Genomic DNA, 13,698 nt, shown 5'->3' with positions numbered 1-13,698 from the left:
AAAAGTACACTGCTGTATATGGACATTTCAAGGAGAGTAGGCCTACAAATGTTATATTTAACAGGGAAATGGCTAGTGTGCTTTAAAGACTGGGGAAAAATAAAGGAGGAAATAAAAAACGTGTCAATGACATGTTGGCATGCACGAAACTCAGCCATGTATTGAACATGTGTTGGTTGTTCATCACAATGTCTCATGCCATCTTCGTTCTCTTCCTCCACCTCTTCGTCTTCCTCCCTGACGTCCAAGGGCACTCTTGCATGAACTGCAATGTTGTGCAACAATGATATTACAGCACAGCACTTTTGTGGCGCACAGAGAAGACAAGGACTTCTGAAAAGCCCGAAAACGTAGCCTCCACCTCCCTAAAGTGCGCTTCACAATACTTTGGGCAATACGGTGAGCCTCATTGAAATCTGCTTCCCTGTTATTGGCAGGATTATACAGGGGTGAACAGATATGCCCTCAGTGGAGATCCGCTGTCCCCAAGCAGCCTCCACTATCCCTGCGAGTTTTGGGCCTCTTGACCCACAGTTGAGTTGGTAAAGATAAAGGAGTCATGCATGTTTGCTTCCAGGCCACCTTGCCACAATGTCTGTTATCAAATATATATGTCATATATATATATAAGTCCATCACCAAGTGAGGAAACTGCCTGTTGCAAAAATCAGCTGAGGCCCAATGACACTGAGCAGTTGGACTATTTCTCCTTGTGGCAGACGGTATCCGTCAATGACAGCCATATCATCAAGCACATCCAGAGGATTTTGATGCTGCCAAATGAAGGCATTTATAGTAAACTGTGTACTCCGTGGTCATCTCTGTCTTTCTCTTTGCCTTTCTCTTTCTCTCACTCTCAATTGAAGAACACGGTGTAGTGCAGAAATTATTTCCTCTGCAAGACTACTGAAGTGTGAATTTTATTTACTATCCCAAAATTGCTCATAGGAACCATATGATTAAAGGTTTTCAGGCTGTGATAATATTCACATATCACACACTGCCTATCATCTATTCCACTAATTGCAAAAGGCCCTACTTGAAGAAACTAAATCCCTTATTTGAGAAATTGTATTGATTAGCTCTTTCCTAAATGTATTCTCTAATTGTAAGGTTCATAATGGCCAAAGATTGTACTTATATAAATGTATATATACATTTATATAAAGAACAGTGAAGTGCGTGTGCGTAGGCAGACTGATGAAGACAAAGACGAATAAAGCTCCAATACAAGGTTTAGTATAATAATCCAAACATGTATAAATCCAAACAGGTTGCAGTGCACACACACAAATTGAAATGAGACCGGACAACTGAAGAGAAACACACATGAAATTTAATGCCAAAGATAACGAGGTGCACACACCTCAACAGAATGACAAATTATAGGTAACATTGACAACACAGGGTAGCGGGAGCTGAAATGAAAGAACCAACTAAAAGTCCATTAAAACGAAACTAAGACAAGAAAACTGAATGTTGGTTACATAACGCCCCTTCCTGGTAGGCGAGACCTCGCCCTGTAACAAAAAGGATGAGGCAGGGTGGGTGGCGGCTTTTGTAGGCAGACGAGGAGATGGAGAATGGATGGTAAGAGGAGGCGAATGGATGGTAAACACAGGCAGAGGAAATCAGGGTGGAGATGATGGTGGCAGCAGCCAGGGAGGAGATGAAGGGGTGAGTGTCTGGGTGCTGCTGACCCAGAGCGCTCCCAGGATGATAGCCAGCGAGATGATGGAGGTAGGAGCCAGGGTGGCGATTTGGTGGGCAACGTCCTGGCGATGATCAACGGCAAGGTCGCCGTTGGAAGAAGAGAGCCGAGGGAGCGAATAATAAGGGCTCTTCACACCCCGGAGGAGTTGGCTCCCAGCGGATCCATCGTGTTACATGCCACTGAGAGGAGGATGAGGTGACACCACAGGACTGATGGGAGATGATGACAATTGGGTGGTAAGGGTGGCTGAGGACTGGAGGGAAGATAGGAGTGTAGCGAAAAACCCGACAAAAAACAGAGCATTTTCCATGGTAGTTTGGAGAGGTGGTGGGAGAGGGAGACTGGGCGGGGTTAACAGGACTGAAGACGACAATATAGCTTCTGGTAAAATTAAGGGATACAGGGAATTCATCTCTCCACACCATAACTATCACCATAAGGTTTAGTGTGCTGGAAAGGAATGTCTTGCTGCTCAAGTCCGCTTCCACTTTAGATGGTGTGGCACAGGGGCTAAAACTTAGGAGCACGTATATAAGGAACTATCCATGATTTGGAGTATTCCCTTAGTACACTTGAACTAGGCATTTAACCCAAGGTTGCTCCAATTGTATTGTCTCTGTAATAAGTGCATGCTGCAGCCATGGCTCCAGAGTCTTTTGTAATTGGCCACCGGGAGCTCAGAAATTGTACTAACCAGCTGTTCACTACCTCTTCTCTCTCTCCCCAAACCTGATGATCCCCCAGCTCTGCAAAATCTGTTGCAGTTGTTGCACCTAAGTAAGGGCAGCGCAACACCCATAAGGACCCTAAAACAGTTTCTCAAGTCAAGTCAAGTCAAGTCACCTTCATTTATATAGCGCTTTTAACAATATGAATTGTTTCAAAGCAGCTTTACATTGAACTTCTGCAACCGCTGCGATCTTTTTCTCCTGGATCAGGGATCCTAAGTACTTGACATTTTTCACTTGTTCGATTTTAATCCTCTGGAGGTGAACGTTCACCGGTGATCCCTCGGTGGTGAGTGCCTTGGTCTTATCGATGTTGATCTTAAGGCTGAGTGGTTCAGCGAATCTGGCAACATCGTATAAGGTGTCGGTTACCTCGGCTTCCATCCTGGCCAATATGGTGCTGTCATCTACAAACGCCAGGTCGGTTGTGTAGCCGTCGATGCCTTATTGGACTCCTCACTTGTCCTTGAATGTTTTTTCTCATGATCGAGTCGATCACTGCGTTGAGATTGGGGAGGTGACATCTCCTTGACACACCCCAGTTGAAATCTACTAACTCTACTAACTAGCTCAAGAGTTGAATCAGTCATTCACTTTTCTCTTTATTAGTCTACTTATGAGTGAAACTAACTAGTCAGATCATTTCAGACACTGAGTGCACCAGATGCCAGAGCTGCAGATTCCATCTTCTGCTGAGACGTGGGAATTCATTTGGTGTGACCATCACAGTGCTTGGATATCTTCTAGCTTTAATTGGTTGTACAATCATGAATTTGATATTGTCCACTATGGTTTTGGACACCACTACAACTGGTAATCCCATCAAATAGAGCACTATATAAGGGTATAGGGGGCTATTTCGGACACAGCCATACACAGTGTTGGGGGCTCTAGGACCAGTGTTGGAAATCACTTGTGTTAGACCTACTGGGTTTGCTAACAGGTTGCAGTTTATAAAGATTACTGGGTTTCCTGCGGAAACTGGATTCACTCCCTCTCTATTTTTTTCTGATTGATATCATATTGCATACCATAGAGAGTTAACCTGTTGATGTCAAGTTGTACTTCATGATAGCAGATACAGTCATTTGTATGGTAGTTTGAAAAAAGAATCTATACATGAATGGACAGAAAAGGCTTGTACAACTGCTATTTAAGTCATCCAGAAACACGGTCAACTAGTAGGCCACATGTCTGTGCAGCTTTAGTTGTCTTTAGCTGTTTCTAATAATTCCAACACTTTGTTTTTCTGAAAATACAAAAGTGATGAGGATGTCTGTGGAGCTGGAGATGATGCAGATAAGACTTGTGATAAATGGTGAAAAAACAGACCTTTCCAGACATTACAGTTTGTAACGACCTCTGGGCATAACTTGATTGGTAACAGCGACATTTGCATTCATTTCATATGCAAACACTCCAGATAAAAGCAGACCATCTTAGATGTCTTCAGCTCCAGGTTCATGTTATTTTCACTTTCACATTAATGAACAGAGGAATGTTCCTCCTGCTGGTCTCCTTACTGTAGAAATGCAACTTCAGTCATGATCCACAATGTTCAGCAAGTGGCTAATCTGTTAATCCAAAGAGTACCACAGTACTACTCTGTCAATTTACAATAAAACGACTCAGTGGGTAGCGCTGTTACCTAATGAAAGAAGGTCTCTAGTCCTGGCTGAGCTATAAGACCTTGGTATTTCTCCTCAGGCATGCATAATAGGTGAATTATAGATACTAAACATTGCCTGTGGGTCTAAATTAATTTATGTGTTAGCCCTGTGATGAACTCACCATCCATCCAGGGTGTTTCCTTGATTTCCACCTAAGACACTGGGATAGGCTTCATCATCCCTGCTACCCAACATAGGACAGCATTTTGGAAAATGGATGGATGTCTGATCTCTGTACAATAGTAATATTTCTGTATCTAAAACTCTACTATGCATACTCTACATTCAATGCAGTATCTGAGTACATTTTGACCATTCTGAAGCTGCATGCTGAAAAGGAAAAATGTGTTCTGCTTTTGATGCAGAAACAGGAGATTCTGGTTTCAATTTCTATTTCTACTACGTCAAAACAGATGGGGGGAGATTAAATTAGTATTAATGTTTAATGCAGTCCTTAGTATACAAAGCATCATTGTGAACAAGCTTTTAGAGAAGATTTTCCAGTGTTTTTCTGCTTGTAATTTGTCATGATTTTCTCTACTCTGCTAGAGCAACAACACAAACTCAAGTGAGACCAAGCACTTGTTTTTTCACATTTTCCAAACTGAGTCTCACAGGCATATTTCGCTGTAGTGAAGAACCACATTTCAGAAAACTCTTTTTATCCAAAAAAGGTAATCGATGGGAATATTTTTAGAAGAGTCCCATCAGTTGAAAGATAACAGGTCAGACGGGATGGACGTTACTTTAAAGTCTTTCTCTCCTGTTCTTTGTTTTTCCATCTCTCTGAGGAGAAATATAAGGAACACATGGTCTGTGAGTGGAAAACAATTGAAAAACTTTAAAATTATCAATACAAAAAACATAATGCAGTGTTATTTTTTGCTCCCTTTTTGCATTTTATTGTTAAACAGCATTTATGTTGTCTGATGTTTAAATTGTATTTGCTGTTCATGATATATCATTTTTTAATTTGTATTCTCTGAACTTGTGTTCACAAAAAAATAAACTGATAAAAGCATAACTGTGATACAAACCCATGGTCTGAATTGGATTTGCCCCAGTGTGTTTGGTAAATTGGTAAAGTGGGTTTGATATGGAGATATGCTTTTTAGCTACATTTTGAGGGAGAACGCTTGGGCTTTTTAATAATAGGGAGTGTTATACTGTATATTTGTCGCTTTATGAGTGAGTGTTCTTCATACTACTTAATATTTCTTCATACTGAAAAAATGGCTGCTGAAAATTCACTCAACCATTCATATATTTGTTTGCATCTGTTCGGTGCTGAGGTAACTGACTAGCAGTGACTTCCTGTTGGTCTTAAGCTTAGGGTATACAGTATCAAGGGCAAAATTGTTTTTTTCTCCACAAAGTAGGGTGGAATGGAGTAAAAAAGTGACTTTATGTACATATGATCATATACATGTACATTAAAGAGATGTTAATTATGGACTTTATTAGAAATACAAGTATATTTAAATGTAAATAATGGTATGTGCCTGTTTAAAATGTTTATGCTTTTCAGATATGTGATCTTTGCGTGTGTAAATACACTGTTGTCCATTCCATTTCAGCTTTGTTTCTCATTTTGAAAGGATATTCTTCAGCAGCATTAGAGCGACAGAGAGAGAGAGAGAGAGAGAGAGAGAGAGAGAGAGAGAGAGAGAGAGAGAGAGAGAGAGAGAGAGAGAGAGAGAGAGAGAGAGAGAGAGAGGTGAACAGATTGTCTAACTGTTCTTGGATATTTATTTCCCTGTAGAAATGTGTTACTCTCTCTCTCTGTCTCCCTGTGCACCCGCTCTAAAATTGACAGCCGTTTCTCTTTCTGAAACCTCCAGCTGGCAGCTCAGGATAATAAACATGCAAACATGGGTGGAAGTAAAAATAATTCTCATTTATTTTTCGCTTTCGTACAGACCACTTAAATTTTATGGAATAAACATTTCCGTGGTTCCGAATTAGTCAATCCAGAGTGAGACTTCAGTTGTTTCTGAGGCTGGGAACGGAAGCATTTTTGCAATTAAATGTATATTTTGAACCCAAAAAAAGAACATTCTGTCATCATTTACTAATGTTCATGTCATTGCAAACATTTATGAAACAGACATTTCGCAAAAAAAGCATCCGAAAAGTCTCATAAAAGTAGTCCACTCATAAAGTTGACCGTAGAGTCACCCCTTGTAGGGTCCATAAGCTTTCACGTCTGCTTAATACCTTGTTTTTTCTTACACTATCTCTCCCTCTCTCAAATTCTGTCTGTTCCTTCATTTTGATAGCTGTGTGGTGGATGAGATGGATTTCTCTGGGATGGAGTTGGATGAGGCTCTGAGGAAGTTTCAGGCTCATATCCGTGTGCAGGGTGAAGCGCAGAAAGTGGAGAGACTGATAGAGGCATTCAGGTGAGACTCCAGACACTGTTACACTCTCTTGCACACACACACACATAAACGCTCTAGCCACCTTCATGTGTGAGGGGAAGATAAGAGTAGAGGCTGATGTGATATCTGTGCTTATGAACTTTTTTCATCCCTGTAGCACTAAAGGATAAAAATGCAAGCTGAACGCTCTCCATAAATCAATCGCATTTTCAAGGAATATGGCGCTGTGTTACATAAAAGTAGAAGCTGTTGCACTGCTGCAATAGTTACTTTCTGTTTAGATTGGAAAGCAATTGTTGACATGAAACATTTTGGGAAGTTTATGCAGTCTAACATTGTTTTGAATAGTGTTTTGCTAATTATGCTAAAATGATTAAGGCTACACTTAAAATATTAATTTCCATTAAAAAATTATATAATTAACCTTAACCCATGTTGCAAATTAGCTTTTATTTTAAATAGCTTCAATTTCATTTGTTTAATTTTACTTTAGTTTTAGTCATTTTGCTATGTGCCTTTGCCATTCTTACTAGTTTAGTAATTTTATTACTTCAATTTAAACTTTTTTTTTTTAGTAAGTTGCCAAGGCAACATTTAAATGTTTTATTTTCAATCTAATAAAAATATATTTTATTTCATCTGTATTTCAATTAAAACAACTTTTAATAGTTTTAGTTGTAGTTGGTTTAACAATAACAATACTGCATATGTGATATCACTTTAATCTGTGCAAGTGTAGAACGTTTCTCCTTTGAGACAGATGGGACCGTGGGTTTCCTTGACAATGATGATCTGATAATCCAAATAATCATCTTGCTAGAACAATTACTTTCCATTCATACGCAGCAGAGGCTCTTATTGCGATTTTGAATCATATTGCAGTTGCAGCTATCAACGCTTCTGGGGTGATAGCCAAATATGCTTTTGTTTCCAGCACTGGAAATAACAAGTCTGCTGATGATCCTTATGCTGTGTGTGCGAGAGTGTTGCACACGTCTGCATCTGTCTGCGAGACACTGGTTTATAAATAACTGTGGTTGCATAACACAATCCAGCCTGTTCCCGGCTGTCTCTCCTGCATCGCCTTTGATATTTCCCAAATCTATAAAAAGAATGAGAGAAGGGGTAAATGGATGTAAAATATAACATTTACAAACAACAATATGACTTTTTAATGAATAAAAGGCATTCCTCATTACTGTAGTTCACTAAGTATCACTACAATTGCTAACACTTATGGATTATAACAGATCTGACATTTTAAACTTCAGTGCATAAATACAATATAGGAAAATTGGAAACATTGGAAAAACGTGCGTATACTTAAATTTTTACAAAACTTCTACACAAATGTGCTTGCAATTCACTGCAGTTTCCAGCTGAAATGAACACTAGTGGCTGTAAAACACCAGCAACTTGTATTCGTTTTCACTCAAATTATGATTACAGGAGCAGATAATGGATTAATAAAGATTTATTTTCGCCATGTTCCTTTTGTGTCACATAACCAGCTCAATTTGCATGGATTTTCAAATATATTAAACTTGCTTGGAAGCAAGTTGTGGGATTTTAACACTATTAGTTAGTGTTAAAATCCCACATTGACTTACACTGAAGGAGAGAGACGTCATATTAGGAGAATATTGTAGAATATCAGTCATAGAATAGTGGAACCTATTGACTCTATGCCAATGAGCAACTATCTAGCAACACCCTACCCAGAGAGCAATATAGTGTCAGCCCAGATCCGGCCCACATCTGGTACGTATGGAATCCACGTGTACCAGATGTAGGCCGGATCTGGGCCGATTCTATGTTGCTGACTGGTTAATAACCAACCCCAGCACTCAAGCAAGCACTTAACAAATCCCTGATCCATCCACTGATACCCTGATGATGTTGTGGGAAGTTTTGCAAAAACTTTCATTTTTAAAAAATTCAGCCATTTTAAGGCACAATACAATATACATATATCATGTAATGACTGTATATTTGAATTATATTTCATGGTTCTTCCATCTTGTCGGGTTTAAGCATGTAATAACACAAGTTATTACATGATTATAGATGATGCAATCTAAAAGTAACACATTATATGAGGTATGATGCATTTGCATTCTTTTTTGCATAGGCTTTTTGGAGTTTTACTTACTTCCAAAGTTGAGTTTTTTTTTTTTTTTTAATACATTGGAAAATCCAATTGGATAAACACAGTAAATTAAGTTTAGTTTACTGAAAGTAAAAAAAAAAGAAAAAAAAATAAGATTTTTGCAGTGTAAATGATATTCAAAAAAAGTAATAAATAAACATACAAATAAATAAAAATAACACATATTACAACGCTTTTAATAACCTGTTGTTACACATGGACAATCACAGATGCAAATGATTTATGACTATAAAAGCTAAGCAGCAGAAGGGTATATTTACAAAAAATGTTTAAAATAAACTTAGCTGTTGTTTTTCTCTTTATTGTTTCCTGTTGTTCTCAGTCAGCGTTACTGTATGTGTAACCCCGACGTGGTGCAGCAGTTCCACAATCCTGACACAATCTTCATCCTTGCATTTGCCATCATCCTCCTGAACACGGACATGTACAGTCCCAACATCAAACCTGACCGTAAGATGATGCTGGAAGACTTCATCCGCAACCTAAGAGGTGAGATGTCTTAAAACAAATTCATTAAAATTGATCAAGGGTTGACCAAATACAAAACTTGTAGTCTATTCTTAAAAGTATATTATAAAACTGCACTTGAAGATATTATAATATTAATGAAGGCCACTTAAGTGTACACTCTAAAATTAAGTGAAATACAGTTACAAATTTTGACAATAATGCATTTTCAGTTAATTACAATTGACAATTAAGTATAAGAAATTATGAAATTCAGTTCACTCTTAATGTCAAGGTTTATGGGTTTCACCCTCACAACAAATATAGTAAAATGGATTGCCCATCGCAACATGGATGATCTCTGAATATGCAGAGGAAGTTCTGGAGTTGTACCATGAAGCGTGCTGGGATGACGAATCTCTCAAGTACATCTTTTGGAGCTGAATGGACAACATCTTAGGCCAGATGCTGTGGTTGGAGGAGGACCACTTTCCCCTTTGTTGACTTCATCAGCTATGCTCTGTGAGTGTATGGATCCTCACAGAGGGAGTCGTTGAGGAAGATAATCAACTCCGACTCCCTAGAGCCTGTACCATCGCCAGCAGCCATCTCCCTGCTTGCTCCAGACCAGAAGCCTCATCTTCCCAGCCCAGAGAGCCCTGGAACTTCTGGAAGACCTTCCCCCAAGGATCCAGTGATGACACCTGAGCCTGCCACAGAACAAGAGACTGAGCCCGCCATGGACAACAAGCTTGAGCCACCTCCAGCCACAGAGCAAGAGCTGGCCACCACGTCCATCCCGGAGCTATAGCCATTTGCCACATCCATTCCAAGGCTGGAAGCCACCGTTAGGTCCATCCCGGAGTCGTTGTTATTGGGACAATCCACACCTCATTGACTTTGAGATAGAGCCAGCTTCCACCCTTATCCCTGCTCCTGAACTTGATATTCCTTATCCGTCCCCTAGAAATTTCATCTGGACTCACCTGCACCCGCTGGTGCCTCGCAGCTCCTCAGCTTCACCTGCACAGCTATCGCTCCAGCTCTCCAGCTCTGCCTCGGGCCCCTTCACCGCCAGCATGCTCTGTAAGGCGGATCCCCAGGCTACACCTCAGTACTTCAAGCCCATATCTCCACTTCGACCTGTCAGCCCTTCTGCTCAGCCTTGGCTCTGCACTCCCTCAGCTCAGCCATGGTCAGCCATCTCTCGGGCTCCACTGGGCTCCCACATCCCTCCAGCTCTGCCTTGGTCAATTGTCCTGGTTTCGCCACAGACTTTTGGGCCTCCAGCTGTGCCTCAGCCATCCACCCCTTCGACTTCACCTTCCTTGCGACTCCTCCATTGTCCTCACTCCCTTCAGTGTCACCCCATTCTGCCAGGCCATCATCTCCGCCTCAGTCCCTCAAGCAGACGGCTCCACCTCGGAGCCCGAGGCCCTCATCCTCACATTTTCACTGGGCTCTCCACCCTATCCAGCTCCTCCTCAATCGGTCGGCCCCCAGGCTACGCTCAGGAGGTCCATCTGGCTCTATCCTCCGTCGCATCTGGCGTTCCTTTCTGCAAACTCCTCCAGTTCCCTTTCCATCACCAGTTCTTTGGCCTCCACCTGAACCCCCTCCCTCCCTCCCTCCCTCCCTCCCTCCCTCCCTCCCTCCCTCCCTCCACCTTTGGACTATAGGTTGCGTCGCAAGGACACGCCTTGTGGACTTGGGGAATACTGTCAGGTTTATGTTCTGTATTATTGTGTTTTTGTTCTTATGTTCAAATTGACCTTAAATACTCTCTGTTAGTTTCCTTGGTTACTAATTAGCCCCACCTGTCTCGTTTAGTTCTTCCTGTATATACCAGTTCTCGTCAGTGTTAGACGTGTGCTTATATATTCTCCAAGGATTTTCCTGAGTTTTTTTTTTTTTTTTTTTTTGGATTAAAGACTATTTATGTTGTGATTCTGAATCATTCATGTTGTATTGCACCATAACAGTGACACTTAGTATATTATTTTAAAGTATATTAATTCCGTAATAAGTACTCTTTTTAAAAGTATGTACTTTTTCCACAAGTGTCATTTCTCATGCTTTGCATTTTTCCTGCCTTTCCTTTTGTAAGTGCAAATTGTTGTTTTCCAATTGGTATAAAGCATATACACACATACGCTTACACTTTCATTTCATCATAAGTTGGGTCAGGATCATTTCACATGACTAACTGAGTGGGCGAAACCTAATTAAGCATCAAAATATAATGCTATTGAAAGTGCCCTATGGCACATTAATTTAATGAAAACCGCCCAGTGACATCAGCGCTCTGTTAATCTCACAGTGTAGACTTTAATTTTCCATTACTCTGTGACACAAAAAAATCTCTGTACGTTAGCAGATCTCCCTTGGTCTCCCTGTCTTTTTTCCTATAAACTCCAAAAACTCCTACCACTTGATCCACTCTGCTGCCAATCCCACAATCCCACACATCACTCAGCCCCCTCCTGTAGGATAAGGGAAAAAAATATATATTTCGAATTTCCACCTCTTCATCTATCTCCTCATCTGATTTTGCATAACATTCCCTGATGTTTTCGTGACTCCTCAAGTCTCCCTATAATTTCATTAGGCAAATCTGTTTTGCTGCAAATTATGTTCATAATGCAGATCTAGCCCAGTAGTTAGACAAACCACTTTCTCTTCAGACAAATTCATACAATGGAAAATACATATTAATTTTTACGCAGTTTGCAAACAACCTTGACTATTCTTTTAGACTCAGTAGAACTTAAACTCTGTTGACAGAACATGTGGCACATAATGCAGATGAGGCGATGAAAAACACCACAGGAATGTTGTGGACAAAGAACCGTGGAATTTTATTTATTTGTTTGTTTGTTTGTTTGTCGAAATGTTATATTACACAGAAATACAATTAGATGTGCCTACAAGATGTTTATTTTTGTTGTGTGTTAAAGGCTGTTGCCTGGCAGGATATATAATATTATGTAAAAAAAAAAAAAAAAAAAAAATCTGTTCATTTATACTATTCCATACTTTTTGTGTTTTATATAATCAAATTTTATATACTTTGTGTGCTTTTACTTAGGGGTTGATGATGGTGCAGATATTCCACGGGACATGGTAGTGGGAATATATGAGCGTATTCAGCTGAGGGAATTGCGATCGAATGAAGACCACGTCACTTATGTCACCAAGGTGGAGCAAAGCATTGTGGGAATGAAAACGGTAGGTTTTCATTTTGGGCTTTTCTTTGCAGGTAATATCCGTATCAGACTGCATCCAAATATTTTCTACATGACACTTGAATTTTTCACCATTCCTCCAAAATAACTGAATATTACAAGTTATTATTTTGACATGCATACAGTATACCACCCTGGGACCATATTAAAATACGATAGGTGTCCTGCTGTTTCACCTCTACCATCTCTAAATGCTGCATGCATGGTGTGGCTTAATATAATAATTCATTGGGCAGCTGGTGATTCATTGCAGCTCATGCCTGTAGCATTGCTGCCATTCCTCATTACTGCAACAGAATAACTGTGGCATTGAATAACCTCACTGGCATTTTTTTCTTCATTACCTTACTTCACATTCACCCCTCACTCTAAGCTGTTTCCCTCACTATAACTATGCGACATGTGAAAATTAACCAATATATTTTTGCTAGTAAAAACATCTTAATCATGAAAATTTTACTTGAGAAGGAAAATGATATATTATGATTGTAGAGCATACTTTGATATTGTAGAGTAAATTATTTGCCTGTTTTTACTTTTTCGTTCTAAAATGTGTTTGAGTTATGCTTAAAAACAAGAATTTAATGGAAGATATTATTTGCAAGTGGGGTAAGAAAAAATAAACTATTCTCTGAAAACACTTAAGATCTTATACAGCTTTGCCCCTCAAGTTAATGTATGTTGTTTAAGGATGTTTTCCTCCCGGAGGAGGGAGGAGCCAGGGTGGGGACGAAGGCGAGAGTAGCTAGGGCAGATACGTAGGCAGGATTAACCATGGCGAAGACGAAGGTGGGAGGAGCCAAGGAGTAACCCTCAGCAGGAGAATCAGGATGCAGGCCCACTTAGAGGAAGTACCAGGTGGGACCAGAGGGACAACTTACTGAGACTGAGCTGGTGGTGTTGGAGACCCAGGCGGAGCCGAAGGGGCCGGAGAGACCAGGCGACATCAAAGGATCTTGAGAACAGGGTGGAGCCGCAGCAACGAGTGGCCGAGATGGAGCCGAAGTTACCGCTGACTAAGGTGAAGCCGGAGGGAAGAAGGAGCCTGACCCAGCCAAAGGGGTGGAGGGACGAATCGCAGATGAAGGGCGACGACTGACCAAGGTGGAGCCGAGGGAGCAAGGAGCCAAGGTGGAGCTGATGGGGTGAGGTAAATTGATGGGTTTGGAGGTTCTAGGCAGTGCCAGAGGGTTGACACTCCAGGGCGTAGTTGGCGAACTGGAAGCCCCAGGCTGGTCCAGGATATTAGATACAGACAGTTTAGGTGGAGCCGAAGGGCTGGAAGGAGCCAGAGAAGACAGGGACAAAGAACTGGGTAGTACAGACAGGGGTTTACAAAACAG

General features: G+C 40.7%; 1 protein-coding gene across 2 annotated transcripts in view; it reads left to right on the top strand.

Moving 5' to 3' along the window:
- Positions 1-13,698, top strand: part of iqsec3a (IQ motif and Sec7 domain ArfGEF 3a) — a 145,316-nt gene that overhangs the window by 103,522 nt on the left and 28,096 nt on the right. For both annotated transcript variants that reach the window (XM_079868555.1, XM_079868554.1), the window contains exons 6-8: positions 6,392-6,514; positions 8,986-9,152; positions 12,199-12,338. In XM_079868555.1, the coding sequence (XP_079724681.1) occupies positions 6,392-6,514; positions 8,986-9,152; positions 12,199-12,338 (430 nt within the window). The remainder of the gene's footprint in view (positions 1-6,391; positions 6,515-8,985; positions 9,153-12,198; positions 12,339-13,698) is intronic.

The sequence above is a fragment of the Squalius cephalus genome, assembly GCF_949319135.1.
Source record: "Squalius cephalus genome assembly, chromosome: 4".
In the NCBI taxonomy this organism is placed as follows: Eukaryota; Metazoa; Chordata; class Actinopteri; order Cypriniformes; family Leuciscidae; genus Squalius; species Squalius cephalus.
This window is presented reverse-complemented; position numbering and strand designations above follow the sequence as displayed.